Source organism: Mustela nivalis (assembly GCF_964662115.1).
Source record: "Mustela nivalis genome assembly, chromosome: 1".
Taxonomy (NCBI): domain Eukaryota; kingdom Metazoa; phylum Chordata; class Mammalia; order Carnivora; family Mustelidae; genus Mustela; species Mustela nivalis.
In genome coordinates, this window is record NC_139020.1 from 25318865 (window position 1) to 25344196 (window position 25332).

Genomic DNA, 25332 nt, shown 5'->3' on the forward strand with positions numbered 1-25332 from the left:
GGAAAGAAAAAAACAACAACAGCACATGTAAAGGAAATTTACAAATGGGTATAGTTTTCCCAGCAATTTTTATTTTCTTAGATATTCTCTAAGGTTTTTTGCAAAAATCAATGTCCACCCAGTCTAACTTAAGTAAGCTAGTATTCAAGACTATCCCATATAACCAAAGGCAGGAATGAGGGCCAGGTTTGACGAGAAATTTAAATCTGAAAGCAAGAAAACAAGATAATTCCCTTTGTCCCTTCTCTCTCTGAGAACACCATCTCTTATGTTTGCTTCCTTCTGGATATGTGCACCATTCCCTTGACCTGTTTGTAGATTAATCAGCACACAAGACCCTAACATGGCTGCTCTTGTTCTGGCTCACAGTTCTGGAAACCACATCACCTCACTACGTCTTTGTCTTTCTCAGACAAAAGTTACAAGAGGCAAAGTGATTGGCTCAGCTTGAATCAGGGCTCTTTGTTTGGTTCAGTCAGTTGGAATCAGGAATGGAAAGGCCAAAAGGTCAAAACACAGCAACCCTCTAACTTCTTTCCTTCAGCCAAATGTTATGGAGAGAGGCAACTCCAATGAAACCAGCCAAGCAGGACCTCAAACAGAACTTTTTTTTAAAAAGCAGGTATCACTTTTGTAATAAGAACAAGTATTTTTGGTTTTTTAAGAATAACTAAATTTAAATATTGATAAAGAAGAGATGAAAGGGGAAAATAGCAAAATGTTAAAAAAAAAAAAAAAGACTTAGTTTCCCCTTGCTTCTCAAATATTCCTTCTCTGTTTCAGGTAGATGTTTCATCATGGGAATTTCTAAAAAGCTTCTGTTGAGTGCCTATTAAATGCACAAGGCACCATGGCCTTCACTGCACAGAATGAGTCTGACAGGCATAAAATCATATTTAACAGTAAAATTTACATTTTTGAAGAAAACGTTGAGAAGGTAAAATGTAACCCTAACTGCAAAATGGAACTATTGACAATATCAAACATTAAGAGTCCCTCCCTTCTTCAGTAAATGCCTAGGGAATATTTCTTGCATGTTATTAGAGTTGAAAGTTAGATTGGAGGTAAAAACAGCAGGATAAAATTGAGAATGAAGTAAGTCTACTAGTGACATTCTCTTTTTTTTTTTTTTTTGACTGCTACATTCAACATATATTTCTTTTTTTTTATAATTTTTTATAAACATATAATATATTTTTATCCCCAGGGGTACAGGTCTGTGAATCGCCAGGTTTACACACTTCACAGCACTCACCATAGCACATACCCTCCCCAATGTCCATAACCCCACCCCCCTTCTCCCAACCCCTCTCTCCCCAGCAGCCCTCAGTTTGTTTGTGACATTCGCTTTTAAGATTATTTTCAGCTGCACCAACTGTATACACATTTGTGTACTTTAAAACTCAAGTACATACCGAAGCATATAGAGGTGAAAGAAAGCTTCTTTGGTCTTGCCTCTGTCACCCCCGAGTACCCCCAAATCCATGGGACTTTACAGAGGAAAACATACTTAACAGTTTGGACTGTACCCAAGTTAGTTTTATTTGTTATTTTGTTCTTAAGGCGTTTTTAAATATTTCTTCTCATTGTTAAATGTGCCTTTCTTTCATAAGGCTAATGACTTCCTGCCAGTGTTTATGATAAGTTATATACCACAATAGCCTTGCATCCATTTTTAATAGTATCCCAAAGATCTTATCTCTTACGGCTCTCATATTTCACCTGTTTTTTGAAAACAGACATTTTATGGACTGGTGAAGCAATCATTTAGAAACATACATCTCTGAAGCCATAATCATTTTATAATTTGTTCTGCCTCACAACAACCACAGCCAGCCTTCCAAAGGACAATCCTTTAAGGCAAATCTCTAACATTAAAGCAGCTTACAGCGATTTCAGATAATGGGAGCTGTCCAGTCTGTGATGTGCTCAGTCTCTACCATTCACGGAGGATCTGCTGTACTAATAAATGACTTGAAAATGAACTCTGCACTAGAAATTCAGCAGGGAATGACAGAAATAAATGAACTAACAAAGTTTATTGGAAACTTCTTTCTGAAGATCAGAGGATATAGTAAACACAATACCAAATGTGTATTTTTTTAAAGAGTATACCATATTCTTATGAGATTCTAATATAAAATTTATGGTACTACGCCTTCAAAAGAACTGATTAAAGATAGCTCAGTCAAAATCTGCCTTGTAGATTTCTGAAAGAATAATTAATATGCAATAAGAAGGGAAAAAACCTCTACAGAGCTCCCTTAGAAAAATTAGAGCTCCCCACAACATGACTTCCACAGGCCTTGTTGTGAGTCACATTTGTATAGAAAGACTTTATCACGTAGGACCTGTGTTACTTAATGTTTATTTCACAAGTGCTATTATTATATATATATAATACGGGCATTGCCACGTGCCAGTCCATCACTGATTCCAATTCAATTCCAACTAGTGGTAGACGATTCCCATGTTATGGCAAGACTCCACTCCAAGGGTCTGTCTCACCTCTCACCTTTTCTACCTCAAGATGGAGGATACTCAGGGAGGAATGTGGGTGTGACTAAGTATATTCAACAAGATGTTTAATTATATGTCACAGAAACAATTTAGGCTGATACCAGCAAAAAAAGTTTTCACTGAAAAATAAAGGAGGCTCCAAAACCTGGTTCAAAGAACCACACTTAAAGAGTCTGCACAGCATGACTGCGGGTTGTCCACAAAAATGGCTCCAACATTCCCGTCCCTATATCCTTGTCCCTTTGACAATGGGACTTTGGAGCTCCTCCCAATAAGAGATAGAGTATATGTCTTAACCTCTTGATTCTGGGCTGGCCAACAGAAGCAGAAGAAGTAATTTACATCAGTTCTAAATGTCAGCTTCACAAGGCGACTCCCGCTTAGAGCTGTGTGGTACAGTCATGGGAATAAGCCTAGGCTGGCTCCTGGGTGACGGGGACACAGAGCCCAGGTGTCTCCATAACCTCAGCTGACTGTCACCCACATCACCGAAACAGAGCTGTCTCACTGACCAGAAGCGGCTTGCAGATATGAGTGGGCTCAGAGCTAGCCAGTTAAACCCGGTCCAAACTGACGATTCCAGAGACTCTGGAACTCAATAACCTATCAAGTTTTGAGACAGCTTGTTCAAAGCTTGACCTGGAGACTAGCTGAAGAGGGAAGGAAGGACTTCATTCCGTAGGAGCTGCAGCAGTGAGGAAGAGGGTCCAGTGTGAACTGAACTCTGATCGGTGCAGAGTGGACGAGGAATTTTAAAGGGAAATGAGGGAAGAAACAGGAGGAACAAGAAAAGATCAGGTTTGTTAACTGGAGTCTATTTGGTGGAGAAGGAAATTTCTTGTAACTTTTTGCAAGAAGGCAGTCTTGTAAGTTACAGCTGAGCACCCTCTAACCTGGCAGGGAGAAAAGTTGATTTCCTGACTGTTTGCATTTCAAAGAGATGACTTTCTGGTCAGAGAATTGTCTTCTTGGTGGCAGAAGAGCTACGGCTCAGGGGGAGAAGAAAGGATTCACGACTACAAGCTTTCTAAAGGAAGTGCTCTATGACAGGTGGTTCAGAAACCTATCTACTTATTACCAGGTTTGGGCTGAAACAAACAGTAATTTGTCAGGCAGTCTTGACTATCTCAGGCAGGCACACCAAGGGGTAAGTGTTATCCCACGGACGTGGCCTTGAGTTAAAATGTTAGCGTTTGTTCAAGTGTTTTAGTGTGCATGGTAGCGGGGGGCGAGGAAGGAGACAACATCATCTGTCCCTACCGTCTGCGGGTTTTATAGGCTAAAGTTGAGAAACTAGATGAAAAGAGAACTCAGAGGAGTCTGCTTAAACTTTAATCAAGAAGAGAGTCTCTGTTACTTGTCACTTAGTTTTAGGGTGGTTTCTTATATAACAAAATCTAAATAATATAAAATGGAAGCCATGGGACTGGTCCAGTAGAAATTCTACCACCTCCTCCTCCAGACCTAGAAACTGCAGCTTGTACTGCTGGACACAAGCATTGTCCCCTAGTGACCATGAAAAGTACGTGCAGTCGAGTGGCCAACTTTTGATTTCAGCTCAGGTCATGATCTCAAGGTCGTGAGATGGAGGCCCGTGTCAGGCTCCATGCTCAGTATGGAGTCCGCTTGAGACTCCCTCTCCCTCTCCCTCTGCCCCTTCCCCCTGCTCGCATTCACTCTCTCTCTCTAAAATGAATAAATATATCTTAAAAAAGGAAGGAAAGAAGAGGGGGAGTGGGAAGAAGGAAAGAAGGAAGGAAGGGAGGCAGGGAGGGAGATGCAGCTGAGGCCACCACTGCTGGGGCCCACCAGAATGGTTTCTGTGTCTCAGTGTTTTTTGGTATCACTACCTTCAACTCAAAGCCTGTAGAAAGCACTGATGGAACCTAAGTCACGTGCCCACTGCTTCACATCCAGCCTCTACAACTGGATATGGGCTCTGTTTAATTAAATAAAAAATTCTCCAATGTAGGAAGTGTGTTCAGATCCTAGATCATCAAAACAGAAAACAGACCCTATCATATGTATCATACATAATATTTCACACCTCCACTGCCTTACGGATGCTGAAACTCAGGCCTGAAACATATCTTTATCCTTTTCTGTATGAATAATTCCTCTTCCTCTGCCCTGGGAAATCTCTGACTTTCCCCCCACCCTCCTTCCCCACCCTAGCTGAATATAAAGGGGGGATTTGAATATGACCCTCCATTCCAGGTGTGTAGCCTGGGGAGAGAGAAGAATGGAGAAAAGCATAGTGTTCTAGTGTGTTACATCAAGTCGGTATCCTAGCATCAGGGAAGAAATGGTAGTGTGGGTCTCTCTGCACAAAAAGACATCAGGCCAACAATTAGACATGGCTGGGTGTGACATCAGGGAAACGAAAAAAGAGGCTCCTACAACAGCTCTGATTCTACCTTTAAGCTCTTCAGTGAGCAGTGGAAGATAAACTTTCCCCACTTCCCCAAGCAGGGCTCAGATGTTAGTTAAAGGAGAAGGCCAAAGGCCAAATTACTTGAATTTGTAACCCAAAGGCCTGTGTAAATCATGCAAAGGAGGCCTTTCAATTGCAGAGATTTCAGGAGGTGGCCTTTGGAAGAGGGCCAAATACCAGGACCACTAGAAAGCTGACACCCTCCCTCCTGGACCTTCTCTCCCAACTTCCACTCTGTCATTACCATAAATAAACCTTGGGCCAGGAGTGTCACCCTGAAGAAGAGGAGGAAAAGGTAAAATCCAGGAATGACATGATCTTAAACTTGAACTGACTGAGAAAGCATGACAGAGTTTAAGTTCACCTAGAAATGCCGACATATAGTTTCATAGCATCAAGAAAACCGGAGCACACAGTAGAAACTGAGCTCAATTGTCAGAAAATAAAATGTTACCTGTTCTGCTTGTATGACTTTAGGGCTTATGAAAATTATATTTACAATAGGTATAAAGCTGTTTAGTGTATTCTTAAGAGGATTAAGAGCTCTCTGGGGGGAACTACACTGTATTTTATTTAAAAAATAATAAATCATTGACTGAAGTGTTTCAACACTAAATTGAAAATAACAAAGTGAATTGCTATTTTCCTCCAGCCTGGCCTTCTCTCTGAGGCATGCTCTGATTCTAATTTAATGCTGGGTGGAGGTCCAAAGTGATAAGGGTTTCTAAGCGATATTCTTCAGTACAGGGCATTCCAAAGATTTCCAGTCCATTCATGGGTCAGTTGAAGTCCAGAGGACTCCAAAAAGGTGCATTAGGTACCAAAACTGGCCTGATAGTTAAGACAAACCCTAGAGCACTGGTTCTCAGTGGGTAAAGTAGAGAGAAGCAGCCGGTCATTGGCGATGGGAGGCTGCTCCCCATGGGAAAGTTGACACTGTCTGGAGATGGTTTTATTGTCACATCTGAAGGTGGTGCTACTGGCACCACCTCTGGTAGAAGTCAGAGATGCTGCTAAATGTCCTGCAATGGACAGACCGCCCTCAGTAACAGCAGTCAACAGCCCAAAGTGTCAATAATGCTATGGTCGAAAAACCTGCTCTAGAGGTGAGTTAGGGAAGCTTAACCACTTGCAGGATTCCAAGAGCCTCCTAAAGTGTCTTTCAAAGAGCAAAAACTTTGAATTTTGATAAATCCAATTATTCAATTGTTTCTTTTATGGTTAGTGATTTCTAGAAGAAATCTTTATCTACCTCAAGATCACAAAGACAGCCCTGAGTTTCATTCTTCCAAGGGCTTTACACACACTGGCACGGCTAAAAATAAAGGCTGACGACACTGAATGCAAGAAAGGAGATGGAGCAACCAGATCTCTCATAAACTCCTGCTGAGCGTGCAAAATAGTACAACATTTTGGACACTTGCTTGGGAGGTTGTTATGATGGTACTCATACTTCTAATCTGTGACGTAGCAATTCCACTCCAAGTATTTACTTGAACAAGTGCTGCAACTAGTAACATAGATGAAGCACAAAAACATGGTGAACAAAAGCAGCCAGACACAAGACAGCATTTGCTTCATGTCCCATGTAGACAAAATTCAAAACAGGTAAATCTATTTGATGTAGATAGAAATTAGAATAATAGTTGCCTTATGGTGGAGGGAAAGGAAAGAGAATGACCAGGAATGTGTACAAGGGAATTTTCTAAGGTAATAGATGCTTTACACCCTGACAATGGTGTGGACTACATGGACATACCGATTCATTAATGAATTGTGCACTTAAGATGGGTGCATTTCACCACACGTAAGCTATGCCGCACAAAATGTGCACCATACTGCATTTTAGAAGGATCAGTATAAATTTGACCTAAATGTGCAGAGCTGAGAGAAATACATGCATTTTATGGCATTTTGGTATTACAAGTCACAAGCTTTCTGCTGGAAAATGTTAAACTGAGAAAAGTTCTCTCATATTTTTCCCATATGCCTGGAAAGATCTGTCCTTGATTGTGCCCTTTTAGATGCAAGTAGAAAGTCAGTTGATCTGCTGGAAGTGCTTACATTCTGGATCACAACATTTTGTAATGTGGGGATCTCAACAGTGGGGCTGTGTTCTCCCCGTTAGATCTGTACTACTGACATGTGAAAAGTTAATTCTAACTACTGTTGTAAATACAGAACATGGTTTAATAAGATTTTATTTGTAAAATAGCGAAGTTGAAAAATATTTCCCTAGCTATAAAATTAAATGTAATCCACTCCATCTTCTCAAGGACCAGAGAAAGCATATCACTCCACGAGTGAGGGATATCCAGCCTACTCTTAATAGTACAAAAGAGGCAGCATAACTGTGGGTAAAGCATTAACAAAACTTTTTGTCCTTTATGAACAAATCTGACCTTGGCTTAACTTTATAACACTGTTTCTCTGGAAACCTAAAAAAAGTAGAATGGAAGTGGTACTACTAAGCAACACTTCTTATAATAAAAATGGACAAATTGCATCTAGCGGGAGAGAAACTATATATGAACCATAAATACCTTGTGGGAAATCATAGCTTTAGGTTCCCTGAGTGTGATGATCCTCCTAATTTGACAGGCCCCTGCAGGGACTTGGGAATTTATGCCCCCTGATTGCTGTGAGGAACACTGCAAGACGTCTTACTGAAGAGGGGTGCTAAATGCTGCATTCTAGCAAGTTCCATTTCCTAGCCTGTATTCCTCTCAATGAATCTGATGCCAGGTATACTCTATGGAAGTCCTGTGAGTGAGAATTTTTAGAGACAACCCTCTTGGGCATGGCAATAGCTCAGTTCACAATACAGGATGCCATCTATGGAATAAATACGTCTTTCATGAGTACAGGAAATTCATTGCTTGTGGAAACACTCTCATCTCTATCCTATGGACACATCATTCTTCAATGCCACAATATACAGATGGCATTTTCTTCTATACAATAGTAGGGGTGTCATAAACCTAAAATAATACCTGAAATACTTCAACCTCCTTACAAGAAAATCATTATAAAAATCAAAATACACGTTTGGTTCAGGCATAGTTGCTAATTTTACTACCTCTGACATTTTTTTATATCCTCCCTTTGTATTTTCATCACAGGTACATATATAAGTGGTTCCTCTCTTTAAATAACAAGTTTACATGTATCACAAATGACAATTATAATCTCTCTTCTACATTTGGCTAAATGCAGCTAGCTATTATACTTCACAAAGCAAAAGCAAACAAGGAAAACTGTCAAATACCATTAGAGAAGTCAGGGACCTCCAAGGAGACAGGAATAAAGAATGGAAATTCTGAAAAAATTCCAAAACAGAAATGAAAAATTTAAGGATTCTTCGATTTAAAGGTAGTGTAAACTTTCAATAAATAAAGCAAACCAAGAGTACCTCCTGAACAGTTTCTGTGGGCACAGAAATTAATCTACCTATTAATTCTTTCATAAGTCAGTGTATTACCCTGAGTCACTACCTTTTCTTGAGTTTGCTATATAAGCTTTTTTTCTACATAAACATTTAATGAGCCTAACATAAAATGTAAGTCAGTGAACCAAATATTACGTAATGCACTTTCGAGAGATTAAGACTCATCCTAAGGATACATGCATTTGTCATTTGAATTTTAATTATGAAAAAGAGCTGGATACAGTCAACTTCCCTTACTGAGCTCTACGCATACAGCCCACATCCACATTTGGCACTTAATATTATCATTTGCACACTGAATGGCTTTGCAAAAAAAAAAGAAAGAAAGAAAGGAAAAAAAAAGGTTCAATATATCAATGACTAGATAGCTGGCTTTGGATGATAAAGCTGCAAAGTTTTGTTTTGTTGTTTTTCAGACAAATAAACAAACAAAAACACTAGTTTTCCAGATGATTAAACTGAAATATTTAACACTCTGTAATTCTAATTTATTCTCTAGGCACACATGAAAATTTTATCAATAGCTTGTAGCAAGCAGCATTCTAAAGCTGCCTCAAATTAATCAACACATTCTAACCACAGTCTGTTCCATTCTCCTGGGTGTTTCAGAAGGACCCATTGAGGGATGTGGAGGAGAAAGAGGCAAACTATCCCTGATTCCCACTATCCCAGCTGATACATTAACTCTCTCATCTTCTTCACCCATGAGTTAATGCCCGAATAAATAGGAAATAAATAATATGGTCAAAATTGCCTACATCGGCGGTACTCCTTCTTTGACAATAGAAAAAAGCCTCCCTCAAATGGTGACTGAGAGTAAACTCCACATGGATCCATTGCAGAGATGACAGGATAGACCACCTCTACCCATGTTGGTCTACCCAGAAGACTAACCAACTACTAGTTATACTGAATCTGAACGTTAATAAACATGTGCTCTGTTGATAACAATGTGCTAAATAAAGATCATCTACTCACAATGGTGTTATATCCTTATAAACCCATTCAATGTAAATTAAAAATATCTTAAGTTAAAATTGCTTTTAATAAAATGAACCCATCAAACACCATAGCTTACCCTAGCCTACCTTAAACATGCTCAAAACACTTAAATTGGTCTACAGTTGGACAAAATCATCTAACACAAAGCCTACTTTATAATAAAGTATCTTTATTTTGCACTAAAGCAATAATAAAGAGTGTCTTATGAAATTTATTAACTATAGGTTATTTTATATATATATATACATATATAACATTTATGGACTATACTGAAAGTGAAAAATGGAATGACTATATGAGTACGAAGTGTTTGTAAGTGTACGTATTGTTTACCTGGTGACCGTGTGGCTGACCAGGAGCCATGGTGACTGCTACTGCCCAGTGTCATGATACAGTATGGCACCACACATCGCTAGCCCAGGAAAAGATCAAAATTCAGAATTCAAAGTATGACTTCTACTGAATGCCATATCGCTTTCATACCTTCGGAACTCAGAGGCTGTTTATATAACTCTGTTTGTACCCTTACTGTCAGTTCCTTGAGGATATACATGAACTGTATCTTATTAACCTTCTTACTCTGAGTTTTGCATATATCCTGGTATATCAGACACTTAATGAGTGAATGGACAAATGGTTAAATGAGTAGCAGTACAGTGGCCAATTAGTTTGAGCAGCTACTAAAAACACTGCTACTCAGGATGCTTTCAGCTGCAATAAACAAGTAACAAAACAGCAGACAAAAAGTGGATTAAATAAAGTAGATACTTATTATTATCTCACTTTAGACTGAAGTAATTCAATTATGTCATGAGTCCCCATTCTTTTTATCTTTCCATCTTCCAACCTCAGTACATCAGTGATATGTGCCTTCATGGTCACAAGATGGCTGCTAAAGCCTCAACATCTCCCTATCACAAGAATAAACAGCAGCTAAAGCAAGAAAGGAATGAGCAGGAAAAAAACAACTTTCTTCTTCCAGATGTTCTCCATCTTAAAACACTTTTGCTTACCTCTCACAAAGCCAAGACTGGGTCACTTGTCTATTGTTAGGCTGAACAAAGAAGAATGGAATTTCCACAACTGGCATAGAATGTCTATGATTAGAGAACAGAGAACAAAGATGCATCCTCCCTGCCCTACTCTACCAAATAAAACAAAGATTCTGTTTACGTGGAAGGGGGAGAAATGACTATAAACCACTATTTGCAGAGCTCACTAACAGCATGATATGTAGAAGATCTTAAAGAATCTGCATAATTTCAAATCATCCATTTATTCATCATTCAATGAATATTTGCTGAGCACCTACTATGTGCCAGACAGACACTATTCTCAATCCATGGAGTATATCATAAAAAAAATATAACTTCCTAACTTCATGGCATTTACATTATAGAGGAGGAAAAAAGACAATAAACAATAAGTATGACAATTAATAAAATATATACCTCATATATGCCTATTTCATATATATGTGTGTGTATATATATATGTGTGTGTGTGTATATATATGCGTGTTAGGTCCGTGATCAAAAGACCGAGACTGATACAAAGCGAAGGTCAAGCAAAGCTTTATTTCATGCCAAGCATCAAGAATCGAACTGACCATTCACGGCCACCTCTAACAGAGAAAGTGAGTGACTCCCAGCCTCACAGACTAACTATAGAGCAAAGACCATGTGGTTGAGCCTGACCACACACAGGTAGCCAATGAGACTGCAACACAGAGAAAGTTGTACAGTCATGCTAGGTCACACACGGGTGGCCAACTGAATTACAATTCACCCCATAGTATCAGAACTGGTCATTACTGGCACCCAAAAGGTGGGGCCCACACTCCTTGGTAGTAGCTAGGGAGACATATGGGCTCTCCACTGATTGGGTGTCTCCACTTGGCCTGACTCATCCCTGCATTCAGGGCTCTGTTACCTCCACCTGACCCGACCCGCCCTTGTATTGGGGCTCTGTTATCAGGGACTGGTTGACCATATTTTACTGGTTTCCCACACTTGCTTTTAAGTAAGTTCCCCAGTTTTGGGGGGGGGGGGCAGGGTCAGTTTAAGTTTTACTGCAAAAACAACAAAATCACTGTTTAACCGAGATGAAATCGCTCTGGCTAAATAGGCCCTTACGTTGTAATAAGGTGTTTTTGTCTTATTTTAAGAACAGGGTAAAGTGGGATTGGGTAGAATATTTACATAGAGTGATCAGAGAAGTCCATTTGAGAAAGAGACAATGATTAATGATTTGAAGGTGAAAAAGAAAAGATTAAGACCCCTGGCCTGAATCACTAACTGATTCTGGTTCCTAAATAGCCGAAGGTCCAAATGTGGCCTTCCCATGCTCACCGAATTTTTCAGATGGCTTCAAGATAACTGCCATTAAAATGAAAGACCATATCAGAGGTAGAGCAGAAACTGAAGCCTGTGCAGAATATTCAGAAAACTTAGGGAGGGCACCTGAGTGACTCAGTCAGCAACTAACTCTCCAGATATCAGGGTCTTGAGTTCAAGCCCCGAGTTAGGCTCCACACTGCTTTAAAAAAAAAAAGGAAAATTTGGAGTGGTACTTAGACACCTATTGGAAGCAAATAAAGTAGGTGCTTACTAAAATCAAGGAAATTTTGTTGTTAAAGAATCTATGAACCTGCTTCCTCCTCTCTCTGACTGCCTCTCTGCCTATTTGTGATCTGTCAAATAAATAAATAAGATCTTTAAAAAAAAAAAAAAAGAATCTATGAACCTAAGAACCAAGAGAACCAAGGAGGAATGTGACTCTTTGAAGCTTAGAGCAACCTATGGACCTATAAACACCTGCAAATATATCTCCCCCCAAGGGAGAACAAATTCCCAAAGCCAATTTCAGATGTGACCAAGAAAAATAATAGACAAGGTTTGAGTCTTTCCAGAGAACAGAGCAGGGGCTACAGGCAGCAATGGACAAGAATTCCCTTCCAGAGAGAAGAAACAGGATCCAATCAAGGGCCTCATCCAGGACCAGAGCAGAGGTCTTTGACACTCCTGCCCTGCTGATCTCCATCAGTGCTAGGAACCAGTGACTACTGTTTCTCCTTCTTCTCTCTTCTGAATAGAAGTTTTAATTTTCTGATCCTTTTGAGCTACGTCTGGACCTGAATGAAAGGACTGAGTATCACCCAAGAAGCGTGGGGTTTGAGCTGAATACGGCAGCTGGATGGTCCGTGGAGTTGTCTCCTTTGAGAAGGGGTGAGTGTGTCCAATGTGTTTTGCTTGGAGAAAGGATGAATGTGAGAAGGATCCCACAGACTTGGCAGCCAGGAGAGCAGGCTGTGGGAGAGGCAGTAGCCCACCACTAGTCATCCACCCCTTCTTCCGAGGCACATAATTAGTTACCTCCCAGTCTCCCTTGCAGACTGACACAACTGTGAGACTAAAATCTCAGCAATGATGCATGAGTAAATGTGACACGGGCCTGCCTCTTCAGGACTGGGACCTGTAAGAGAGGTATGCCTCTTCCACACTGTTCCCCTTTCCAGTGGCTGAAACCCGGATGCGAACAAGCCTCGACCACGCACCTGATGACAAGGTCGTGATGGATGAAAGTGTCACAAGACGGAAGAATCCTGGTCCTTGGCAACATTCAAGAGAGTGGAAGAGAGCCGCTACCCATCTGCAGCACCCTCGACTATTATTTATTCCTTAAGTCACTGGATTTCCAACTCTGTTTTTACAACAACTTAGTGTACTCTAACACAGAAATTTAACTCCCTGGCTAACACAAAAGTTATCTTCTATCTATTTGAAGATAGCAAAAAAGAATATAATTCACTTCAGAAACCTTTTCTTAGTCAATGTGGGCTGCTATTATGGAATACTAGACTAGGATGGTTATAAAAAACCCAGACTTACTTCTCAGGGTTCTGGAGGCTGTAAGCCAAGGTTAAGGGGCTGGTAGATTTGGTGTCTGGTTAGAGCCCACTTCCTGGTTCATAGACAGACATATTTTGCTATGTACTCGTGTGGCAGAAGGGAAAAGGAGCTCTCCAGGATCTCTTTTATAAGGACACTGGCTTCGATCATGAGGCCTCACCATCGCCTCACCTCACCGAAGGCTTCTCCTCATACTATCACATTGGTGGTTAGGATTTCAACATATGAACTTTGGGAGGACATAAACATTCAGTCTATTGTAGCTTCCTTTCAAAATAGCCAAAATTTTTAAAAGTTTTGAGACCATTATTTTCCAGTTATTTTCGAAAAAACAAACAAACAAACAAAAAACTATGGTGGAACCCTTCATTTCCTACAAGATTATAGATAAACGAATCCTTTCTAAATATGTAAAATTTAGAAAAAAAAACAGAAGACAGAAAAATATTATTTGCCAATGTGGTACCCAGACATCTTTATTGTGCTACAACATTTAAAATGCAAGTATATTTCAATATCATTAAAAACTCCCGTTCACTTGGCACCTGGGTGGCTCAGCCATTAAGCATCTACCTTCAGCCCACATCACGATCCTGGGGTCCTGGGATCAAGCCCCGCAGAGGGCTCCCTGCTCGGTGGGAAGCCTGCTTCTCCCTCATGTGTGTTCCCTCACTGTCTGTCTCTCTGTCAAATAAATAAATAAAATCTTTAAAAAAAAAAAAAAACAAACAAAGAAAAAGCCAGCCCCAAAGCAATCACATAATGCCTGTCTCTTCCACTAGGTGATAAATTTCTCAAGAGGAAGGACTGTTTTGCTTCCTACTGTATAACTAATACCTGCCATTATTATCTCACATATAATGAGCATTTAATAAAAATGTGTTCAATGTATGACTGAAAAAATATTTAAAGTGTTTGATTAGTTGAGGTGCCTGGGCGGCTCAGTGGGTTAAGCGCCTGCCTCCTGCTCAAGTTATGATCTCAGGGTCCTGGGATCTAGACCCTTACTGGGCTCCCTGCTCAGCAGGGAGTCTGCTTCCCCTCTGCCCCACCCCCCAGCTCTCTCTCAAATAAATAAAATCTTTTTAAAAATAAAATGTTTAATTAGTTTTATTTTTACGAAAAAGTACCACATTTACCAGAAAAACAGACACAAAAAGTTGTATTCTTTCTCACCTACCCTTAATGCTAAAGGATTATTTCATAAGGGAAATTATGAAAATCAGAAATGTAAAATTCTGAAATTTTAAAGTATATCTAACTCAACAGGCACACTAACAGTTAACTCAGAAATATGTCTGGATTTCAATTTCTAGCTGGAGTACTCCACACCCAGACATCTGATATTTATACAATGAAATATAAAAATAAACATCTAACAAAATTTAATGAAACAGACTCTTCTCGAACTTCAGACATCAATCCCCAACTTTCCTTTTATCACCTTGAATTTAACAGTGGGCACTGAGTACGTTACTAAAGACTGGATTTGGCCCACAGTGAAAAAAGAATCAATAGCTTGGTAGTTAACTCCCGATGTCCTCCCAGCAATGCCAACAGTGAATTTATCCACAGACTGGAACATAGGTTTGGTTTGTTCTGCCTGCACAACAGGACAATGGATCAGCAGACAGCTAACCCATAATGTTAGCATTACTGAAACTATAGGTGGTAAATCCCTTTAATGCAAATATCTGTATCCCAAGCTTTGAAAGGGATGCTTGTCTAAGAGTAAGAGGAGACATAATTTTAAGAGAGACAATTTTTTTACAGTTAAGGATTCCAATATGGCAGCACTAGACTCTGTCCAGAATTCTGTGAGGGTTAGACTTTCAGAAAATGGATCAAGAAAACTGAAAAGAGCCTGCCAACACTGTTCAATTTCAACTCAGAGCAAAAAGAATTCTAAAACAAATCATCCACTTTTGCTTTCTTGCTTTCTAAAAATGAGAAACTGCTTAAGTAGGCATTGAAACCTTAAGTATCTTCTTTAAGCCTGCCATGCATCGAAGGACGAAAGTTTACTCTTCGGGGTTTATTAACGACCTTTAAGTTTTAATATGTGATTCAGCCACTCACACTCTGATACAACAAAAATTTATTGAGCACTGCCGCAGAGACGGCTTGTTGTCTATTCCAAAATCCCCACCCCCTCTTTCAAAAGCCCTGGCTTTTAGGTGGGCACACGGAGGCTAGATGAAAGACCTGTTCCCTGAGCTTCCTTTTCAGCAAGGCTCTTCCCATCACAAGAGTGAGAGGTGAGCAGAAATGTTGTGTGGCCGCTCCTGAGAGATGCTCCTAAATAGCAGCTGGCAGGCATTCTTGCTGTGCCCTCTCCCCTTCCTCCACCCTGCTGTTTGGAATGCAGTGTCCATGAAGGAACCTATGTCTGAGCACCAAGAGGAGCCTCACCTCACAGGATGACTGAGAAGAAAGCCGGAAGTTGCACGGATGCCTAAGGACTTGGCGAATCAGCCACCACACCCACCCTGGACTGCCCACCTCTAGACTTTAAGGCAAAAGAAAAAATTCCCACCGTTTAAAGATACTGTTGTTTGCCAGTCTCACGGTACTTGTGGTAAAACCTAATCTTAACTGATTTAAGACATGTGTGAGATACCTCAAGTGTTGGAATAAACACAAAATGAGTAAGGCAGAATTCCTGCACACAATCAGCTTAAAATTTAGCAGTGAATACGGAGTATAAAGAGCACCAGGGTAGATTATGACAGTTTTTGCCTGTTTATTACATTTTCAAACCTACTCTCCTCCTCTGATTACAGCAACCACTTTCTTTTGGAGTAACTCTTCTACCATATCACAGGATCAAATTTTAATACCTGTAACCCCATTCCTGAGACCACCTCAGTTTTTTGGCGAGGTGGAGAAGAAAGAAGTGGAAGGTAATCCAAGCCTGGCCAGTTAAGGTACCAGCCATTGTAACAAATTCAGGAATGAGCACATGGATTGAACTTGGCCATTTAGAGTCCCACTGCATTAACAGCTATCACTGCAATGTATTGCATAACAAAACAAACCACAATTCAGTGCTTATAGCAACCAACCTCTATCCAGTGTCTCTAGGTCAGCGGGGCCTACCTAGCTTTAGGCTGCAGATTAAGCCCAGTTCTGCTCCACATCTCTCCTACTGCTTGGACTAGCAACCATCTGGGTGAAATTCTTGGCCATGTGGCAGAGGCACAGGAAGCCCAGCTAAACCACACAAGCACATTTAAGGTCTCGTCTCACTGTCATGTTTGTTAACGTTCCTTTAGAGTGGGAAAATATATTCTGCCCAATGTAGTGAATTGTAAGGTCACATGGTAGAGGGAGCGTATGAAAGAAGTAGAAAAGACAATGTAATACGTTGTGCCACATCTTGAGTTCCCAGTACCTTCAGAGTCATGGTATTAAAAAGCTCTAAGCCAGTGGCAGCACACACCCCATCTTCCAGGCTAAATGGAGTCACATCGCCAACAGCAGAGAAAGAGATAATGTGACAAGACCTGAAGACAGAGGGTGAGAGATGAAGGGACAGATACACTAAGTATACTGACTGCTTTACTTTAAAATGGAACAATGCATGAAAAATATACCAAAAAGAGCAGTGGCCTGAGCAAGAATTGTGGGGATTCAGAAAAGTGAGAAGACAAGAGAATTCCTTATAGCAGACATTCATTGAATGATAAGTAAGGATTATTTTCATTGTTCCACATACAAAAGTGACTTTTAGAAAAGTATATAAACTCTCCAGCAGTCATTATTGGTTTGTCAATCTCTCTTCCTTGCCTTCTGTCAAAGAAGCTAGAAAATCTAAATACTCACTTTCCTGGAATCCATAGTTGTCATCTAAGTTCTGGTGATCAGATATAATCAGAAATCCACCAGGGTTTCTCAGGAAAGCTTTTCCTTTCTTGCAAAAATGAAAGAGGTGGCTTTTCCTCCAAATTCCCCTACCCTTCCGTCACTATCCTCTTGCCTGTTAGAAAATAGGTTACCTAATTGTAGGGTACATTCTCCACTCTTCAGAGGACACCCAGAATAGTTCCAGAGAGGATAGTCTTGACAAAAATTAGCCAATGAACAACAGCCAGCAGCTGGTTCCTCTGACTTTGTTCTGTGAAACAAATGATTCAGATACTGTTAATCAGGTTTTCTGTTACTTATATTGGAAAGAATGCCTACCTGCCGTAGGTCTAAGTCGAGTTAATAACTGTTTCAGGTCAAGAACCAATCATACACCTGGTCTTTGTACATTATTTTACAGCTTATAACACATTATTGCACACTCTCTTGAGTTACCAGAGTTGAAAGGATTGCAGTTGAAGACAAAATCCTTCACTATCCAAGAAGTCAGGTCTTATCAAATGAGATGGTAAACTGGGAAGCCCACTGTAGCCGTCTAAATGGTAAACAGATTTATGTATTACTGTTAGGAGAAAGTGAGAAAGTCATGACAAGTTTTTGGGAAGAAGACTTCATCTGTGTTTGTTTCAGGATGGATTGTGATGGGTGAACTGAAAGAACAGGATCAGAAGCAAAGAGACCCTGTGAAGAAGCACTTGTCTGGTGAATAAAGGATCTACTGACAAAATAAGGCATTCTAGCCAGGTTAGAGTAAGGAGTACCAGACTAACTGTTAAAAGTTAGAAAACTGGGCAAAATAGATGAAATCTCTATTTTCAAATACTAAAACACAAGAAAGCAAAAGATGTGTTCATACAAAAGAAAAAAATGAGATGAGCCCTACAGTTTACTCCTACAGTTTACCCCAGTTTTATGCCTGGAGGTACTTCTGGACCATGGTCAACATAGGGACATGCAAAGCTGGGCTGAGGAGCCAAACACTGAGTTTGGGAAGAACAAGATGTCTGGAATTTGCAATAAGTAGTTTTCAAAAAGAAGAACTATACAGAAAGAATTTCAGAATACTCATTAAGTCTGTACCTGGATACTAAGCTGTGCATGCATAGAGTGAGGGGCTCTGAGAGACTGGACAAAAATTAACTACCGGGGTGGGGGAGGAACTACTGGGGAACTACAATCTGAACAAATGGAACTCACAGAGGAAGGAGTCATTTGAATTTTATCCAATGAGGGTACAGAAACTTCGATGAAGACCTACTACATATAACAGAAAGCCTAAGCCAAATTCTTCAGGAAAGGACAAGAAAATCCTTAAAACAAAAGGATAATCTAGATCCTCAGAAAGTTTAAAAACAAGCCTCAAAAGATCAAGCTGATCCACTACTAGATATGGAGAATGACTTCTCCTAAGAAACAATACAATCTCAGGGAACAAGGAACAACATCATTAAAAGGCTGAAAGACAAAAAGCTATCTTCATCTTCCTAGAATTCTATATATACAGAATGATTCCTTCAAAACTGAAGGTGAAATAAAGACATTGTCAGATAAACGAAAGCTGAAAGAAACTGTTACCAAGAGAGCAACACTACAAAAAAAATAAATAAATAAAGGAAGTTCTCCAAGTAAAAGAAAATGATATAAGCTGCAATATGGATAAACTAGAAGAAGGAAGAACATTGAAATTGGTAAATATGTCATAAATATAAAAGTTATTTTATTCTCTTATTCAATTTATTTAAAATATAGCTCATTAAGGAAATAATGCATTTGGAGTATATAACACATTTGAAATAAAATATGTAGCAATATATGATCAGAATAGAGAAATATATTATTGTAAGCTTCTTACATTTTACATCACATGTTATAATTTTATCCCAGGTGGGTTGTGATAAGTTAAAGATGAATCCACGAAACCATGCCTATATTCCAGCCCCCAAATACATACATATATCCACCTACACATACATGAAATGTAGATAGTAGAGGAGATAAAATAGAGACAAAATACTAAACAGAAAAACAAAACAAAACAAAAAACTCATCCAAAGAAGCCCTGCAAAAAGGTAAAAGTAACAAAGAACACATAGGACAAATAGAAAACAAAAAGCAGGATGGTAGATTAACCCAATATATCAATAATTACATTAAATGTAAATGGATTGGACACACCAATTAAAAGAGACTCTCGGACTGAATTTAAAAAGCAAAACACAACTATGTTTGTCTTTAAAAAAATGTAGTACTATAAAGACAGGGGAGGTAAAAATAAAAAGAGAAGAAAAGATACACATGGAAACATTCATCATGAGAAAGCAGGAGTGGCTATATCAACCTCAGAGAAAGAAGATTTCAGAAGAACTATTACCACAGATAAAAGGAAAAGGGTTAATTCATCAAGGAGACATAACAGTACTAACTGCATAAAATGGCATAACTCCTTGGGAAAGCGCTTGGCAATTTCTTTTAAAAGTAAATATGTACTTAACATACAATTCCACAATTCCACTCCTTGGTATTTACCTGCAAGAAAGAAAACATGAACACATAAAGAGATTTTTAAATGAATATTCATACACTAAAAACAACTCAGGGGGTAACAAATTATGCAATATTAATAATAAAAAGGAATGCTACAAAAAAGCATCATGGATCTCAAAGTAGCCAATCACAAAAGAATATATACCATCTAATTCCATGTACAGGAAGTTCTAGAAGAGGCAAAACTTGCCTTTAGCAATAAAAATTAGATCAGAGGTGGGGGTGCTTGACTGAGGAGAGGCACAAGGGAATTCGGGGGTTGTGGAAATATTGAATAAATTGATTGGGGTGGTGGCTACACAGTGTCTACATTTGTTAAAATTCCTACCTTTAAAGTCCAAATATTTTATTTCTGTAAATTAGGCCTGGATTTGTTGACTTAAAAAAAAAAAAACAAGGGTCGGGAATTTTAGGAAGATTCAACAGGGTAAAATGTCACAGAAAAAAACAGATAACTCTGAAAATTAAAAACAACTTGTTTCGCTCTAGGGAAAGTCTTGGTGATTTTATAAAGCACTTTCATTGAAAAGATGTGTAGAATCCATGATGCAAGACATTTTAGTTATAACTACCTAGACTGAGAAATTCAAATAGAAAAAGCACACATTATTCTATTTCAGTTAATGCTTCTCAAACTTTAGGGTGCATAGGAATCACCAAAGATCTTACTAAAATACAGGTTCTGATTGAGGAAATCTTGGGTAAGGGCTGAGGTTCTGCATTTCTAACAGAACATCAGGTGATGATGATGTCACTGGTTCATTTACTGCACTTTGAGCAGCAAGAACACATCATTTTCCTGAGACATCGATGGTTTGTATCAGGCACCAGTTTGGTCTAGAAGTTTCTCGAACCTATGGAATCCATTCCTGCTCTCAGTTAGGTGCAGACGGACAACCCAGCCCGCTTCCTATGTGGGAATGTAAACAGTCCAGGTGCTTATGATGCTGTTGAAAATGCCAGTGATTTTCCATCAGCAGCCTAGGGTTCAAGCCCCAGGTCTGTTCCCAACCAACTATAATCGGAGTTAGTCACTCCTAGACTGCAAAATAAGAGAATAGTTTCTGTTGCTCCTCTCTAGGCGGCTGTAAAGATTACAATAGACAATGTAAGTGAAAGGACTGCAAGAACTATAACCTAAGGGGGGGGGGGCTTAAAACCTCATGCAAAGTGGGCAAAGGAATTTCAGTACCCGAGTTTGAATACCAGGCGCGACCTAAAAGTAATGGGGACGGGGTGTCCGAGGATTTTCCCCGTGGGCGTGCAAGGAATGGACCATATTAGAGGGGAGGGGAGCCCCATCTAAAAAGTGAGGTTCTGTATTTAAATTATCCCTAAATTATGAAACCTGAAATACGAACTTTTCTGTTATTACATATTTCAACGGGAACCTAACTCGACGTTCAGTTCTAACTACCGCTTCCGTCTACTTATTTCAAACAAAATCCTACCCACGCGTCTCTGTCCCCTGCTCCCATCCAAACCGTCACTTTTCAGCCCCCGCCCCGGGGCAGTAGTTTCCACTACGCAGAAGGGGGAGGTGGCAACGGACTCCTCTATCTATTCGCCTCGAAGAGGGGCCGTCTCTGAGTCGTCTGGTCCCGGAGAGCCGTGAGAGATACGGCCGGGAGAGGCGGAGTCCCGAGAAAGTCCTCGCCCAGACCGCGGCGTCGGGGCAGGCGGAGAGAAGCCGAGTCCGCCGCCGCCGCGCTGGCGCGCAGCCGTACCGTTGACCGCGCCTCTCCGCGCCTCCCCCCACAAGCCTTCGCGGGATGGCATCGGCGGGAGGGGGCGGGGCCGGGCGCGCGGCTGCTGCCTCCGCCGCGGCCGCCGGCGCTGCGGCCGGAAACAATAGTGGAGGAGCCCGAGCCCCGCGGAACTGCTCCTGCGGCGCGCGGAGCCCACGGTAAAGACCTCGCGCCCGGGTTCCCGACCTGCCCGCGCTTCGGTCCCGCGGTCCCGCCGCCTTCGCGCTCCGAGCCGCGCGGCCCCTGGCACCGGTCCGCGCGGGGCGCCCCGACGGAAGGAGGGACGGACTCCGGTCCGCGGCATCCTGAGCGGCGGGCGCGCCCCCAACGCCGGATGTGGACTGGGGGCCTGGCTCCCCGCGGCGCCGAGTCCGGGGCTGACTTGGCCCTTGGACGCCTTCTTCCTGGGTGGGAGAGAGTCCGGGGCGAGGGGACCCCTAGGCACCTCCCAGCCCGGCTTGGACACCCCGGCGCCGGCGGTGCCGGACCCGCACGGGGGAGCCGCTGCCCGGCCTTCCGTGCCGGAGCTGGAGACGCTGCCGGGACGTCCTCGGGTGTGCGCGCCTCCACGTGTCTTTTCCCGCCGCGCAGCTCCGATGGGAAGCCTCGCTACGTCGAGTTAGCGAAACGCACCCCGGGGTCCCCACAATGAAGACAGCAGAGCGGTGTCCCGAACAGGTCGTTTTCCCTGCATTTAACAGCGTTCAGTAGGTTGAAAGACCCCTGGCGGCCCCGCTAAGCTCTGGGCCGGGACTGAGCAGAGCAGAACCCCCGCCACTGCTTTCCTTCCAATGCCCTCCTCAGCCGAATGAAATACAGGAATCAGAAAAAGGCGCTTGGGCATGTGACGCCTGTGGCAAACCTTAAGTTTTACCAGCTTCGTGTCCTTACACAGGAAGAGCGACCCTGAAGCGCAAGTGTGGCGATGCTGGCTGGGGGAGTCCGTTGCATTAGAGAAACAGCATCCTTCTCCCAGGAGTTCCGAATCCCGCCCCGCTGTCAGGTTCTGGAAATGGCGTAACTCTCCCTTTCTGTTTCTCGACAGGGGCACTATGAACGAGGAGGAGCAGTTTGTAAACATTGATCTGAATGACGACAACATTTGCAGTGTTTGTAAACTGGGAACAGACAAAGAAACCCTCTCCTTCTGCCACGTTTGTTTTGAGCTAAACATTGAGGGTAAGGACACGGCGTAGACTCATTTGAACTTTACTTTTGCTGAACTAGTTTATAAGGTAAAATAAAATTTCTTGAATGGCTAGAAATTGTGCCAAGTATGATGTGTGAAGATCTGTTAAAGATTTATGGAAGGAAGCTGAAGTTCTCACCGCTGTGAACTTAAAAATCTTTTTTTTTTTTAAGTCCCACAGTATTAATCCCGTTTTTGCTAATCTAAAAACAAAGTATGTGTATTGACTAGTGAACATGTTTTCTGGGTTGAGACGTTATTGTCAAGTTTAAAACAGACCTGTGTGGATGGTTTTGTTCTTTACCTTGTTGGATAAAATGTAATTGAATTCCTTTGGTCTTCCATGCTGGTACCTGACTGAGGTGAGCTAGAACTCTTTTCCTTAGTGTTGTCTTATCTGGAAAAACTTTTAAAATTTTTAGATAACCTCTTTTCAATAATCACACACACTTAATAATTTTTAAAAATTAAAAAGTTTTTTTTTTACATCTCTTAATATTATCTCTGAAAGCATATGAAAAAGAATTATCCAATTATTAAAAAAAAATGTTACCATGTACTATTTGTCTGGATTGGCGTACAGTTGATGCATGTATGGACATGAATAGTTTGCCCTCAAGAAACATGTGGGAGGTGTTTCTTTAATCTTAATGTTATGGACCTTGATTTTTAAAAAATATTTATGACTCTAAAAAGAATCTTAATATTTTTATAATAAAAGCATATAAATATGATACTCATTTTCCATTTAAGATCATATCGGTTATAATAGTTTTGCCATTTTACTCTCTGGAAGAATTATATTTGCTGAACATGATCACTGATGCAAGATCTTGAATTTCTTGGGGGTAAATAGAATACATACAACTTCAGCTTTAATGACTCTAGTAATTATAACTAATTTAAAGGGGCTTGCTTAGAAATATGATTCTTGTATAGCATCTGAATTACTATGTCCTTAATAATACTACAGTGAAAGATCTAATTTTATGTTCTTTGAAAATAGAGTTGGCCCTATATATTCTTTTACATTGTAGATTTTAATTTGGGGTGGACAAAGGCATTAGAAATGATCCAGCTCAAACCTATATTTACAAACTGAGGGCCAAATAAGACTGTTCAAGGTTGCTGTAGTGGTGATACCATGCTGTTGTTAGGGCCAGACACTATAATAAAACACCTTACATGGATTACCTTATTTAACTTGGAATAGCTCTGAGATGGCTTCTGTAATCCATTTTAAAGGTGATGGATCCTAACCTTTGAGACCTAAGAAGAGCACTTTGAAATCACACAGCAGTAATTGACAAGCTGGGGCTTGAGGCCTGGTGATCTGTTTCCAGCATATATGATCTTAATTCCATTGATCTATTGTCAGTATTTATTAGTTGATAGGGCTAATATTAGAAACCCCTTTCCCTGAATCCTAATTAGCTATCCTTGCTACTCCAGCAGCCAGCTTTTCCTAACCAGTGCTTCTGACTAAATCATTAGTGGTGATCGTGCTGTGATAGACTATTTCCACAGAAACCTAAACTTCCATAAGTTGCTTTTCTAGCCTTTTAAAAATACGCCTTTTAACTGGCTTTTTGTCATTATATAGAGAATATACAAATAGTTCTCAGGTACCACTTCTGCAAATATTTCATTTCTGATAACATCTGGTTTTTTTTTTAAAGATTTATTTATTTCAGAGAGGTAGCACACTTTCTGAGAACATGGGGGGTGGAGAGCAGAAGGAAAGAGAGAGAGAATCTCGAGCAGACCTCTCACTGAGCATGGGCTATATTTCAGGACCCTACGATCATGACCTGAGCCAAAATCAAGTCTGACACTTACCAACCAAGCCCCCCAGGTGCCCTGTGATAATGTATTTCTTTTAATTTTTTATATTTTTAAGATTCGATTTATCTGAGAGAGAGCATGAGCAATGGGGGAGAGACAGAGGGAGAGGCAGACGCCCTGCTGAGCAGGGAGCCCAACATGGGGCAATGTAGGGGTTGATCGCAGGACCCTGAGATCGTGACCTAAGCCAAAGGCAGATGCTCAAACAGGCTGAGCCACCCCGGCACCCTGCACCCTGATACTATTTACCTTAATATGTAAGTAGAAGTTCTATGTTGTTGAAATAATAGTTAAATTTAACTTAAAAGACAGTTCTCAATTTGAATTAGAACTGTTCCATTTTGTACTCTACCACACTCAAGATTTTATATTTGAAAATGTGAATTAAACCTTCATGAGGAAACATTATTTTAGAATTAAGCATTCATCTCACCTTATTCTCAACATTTTTATATTTATTGCAGTGACAAGCTAGTTTTTTTTTGTTTTTTTTTTGTTTTTTTTTAAGTATTTATTTGGGACACCTGAGTGGCTCAGTCGTTAAGCATCTGCCTTCAGCTCAGGACATGATGTCAGGGTCCTGGGATCGAGTCCCACATTGGGCTCTTTGCTCGGCAGGGAGCCTGCTTCCTTCTCTCTCTCCCTCTGCTTGCCTCTCTGACTACTTGTGATCTCTGTCAAATAAATAAATAAAATCTTAAAAAAAATTTATTTATTTGTTTGTTTGTCAGAGAGAGAGAGAGCGCACATGCACACACAAGCAGGCAGAGTCTCAGGCAGAGGCAGAGAGAGAATCAGGCTCCCTGCTGAGCAAGGAGACCCAT

The 25332-nt window shown here is 40.7% G+C and overlaps 2 protein-coding genes across 3 annotated transcripts in view; one reads left to right on the forward strand and one right to left on the reverse strand.

The window, feature by feature from the left end:
* LOC309870124 (uncharacterized protein) overlaps positions 1-21287 on the reverse strand; it is a 223488-nt gene extending 202201 nt beyond the window's left edge. The window contains exons 1-2 of the mRNA XM_082742251.1: positions 21178-21287; positions 19670-19708 (exon numbers count right to left, since the gene is read on the reverse strand). The gene's annotated coding sequence lies outside the window, so the exon portion shown is untranslated. The remainder of the gene's footprint in view (positions 1-19669; positions 19709-21177) is intronic.
* LOC309870116 (protein EURL homolog) overlaps positions 21232-25332 on the forward strand; it is a 32594-nt gene continuing 28493 nt past the window's right edge. The window contains exons 1-2 of one of the 2 annotated variants that reach the window (XM_082742215.1): positions 21232-21632; positions 22520-22653. In XM_082742215.1, coding sequence (XP_082598341.1) covers positions 21499-21632; positions 22520-22653 — 268 coding nt within the window. In that variant the 5' untranslated portion in view covers positions 21232-21498. Of the gene's footprint in view, positions 22153-22519; positions 22654-25332 lie in introns of both variants that reach the window. The other variant, XM_082742216.1, reaches the window with a different exon arrangement.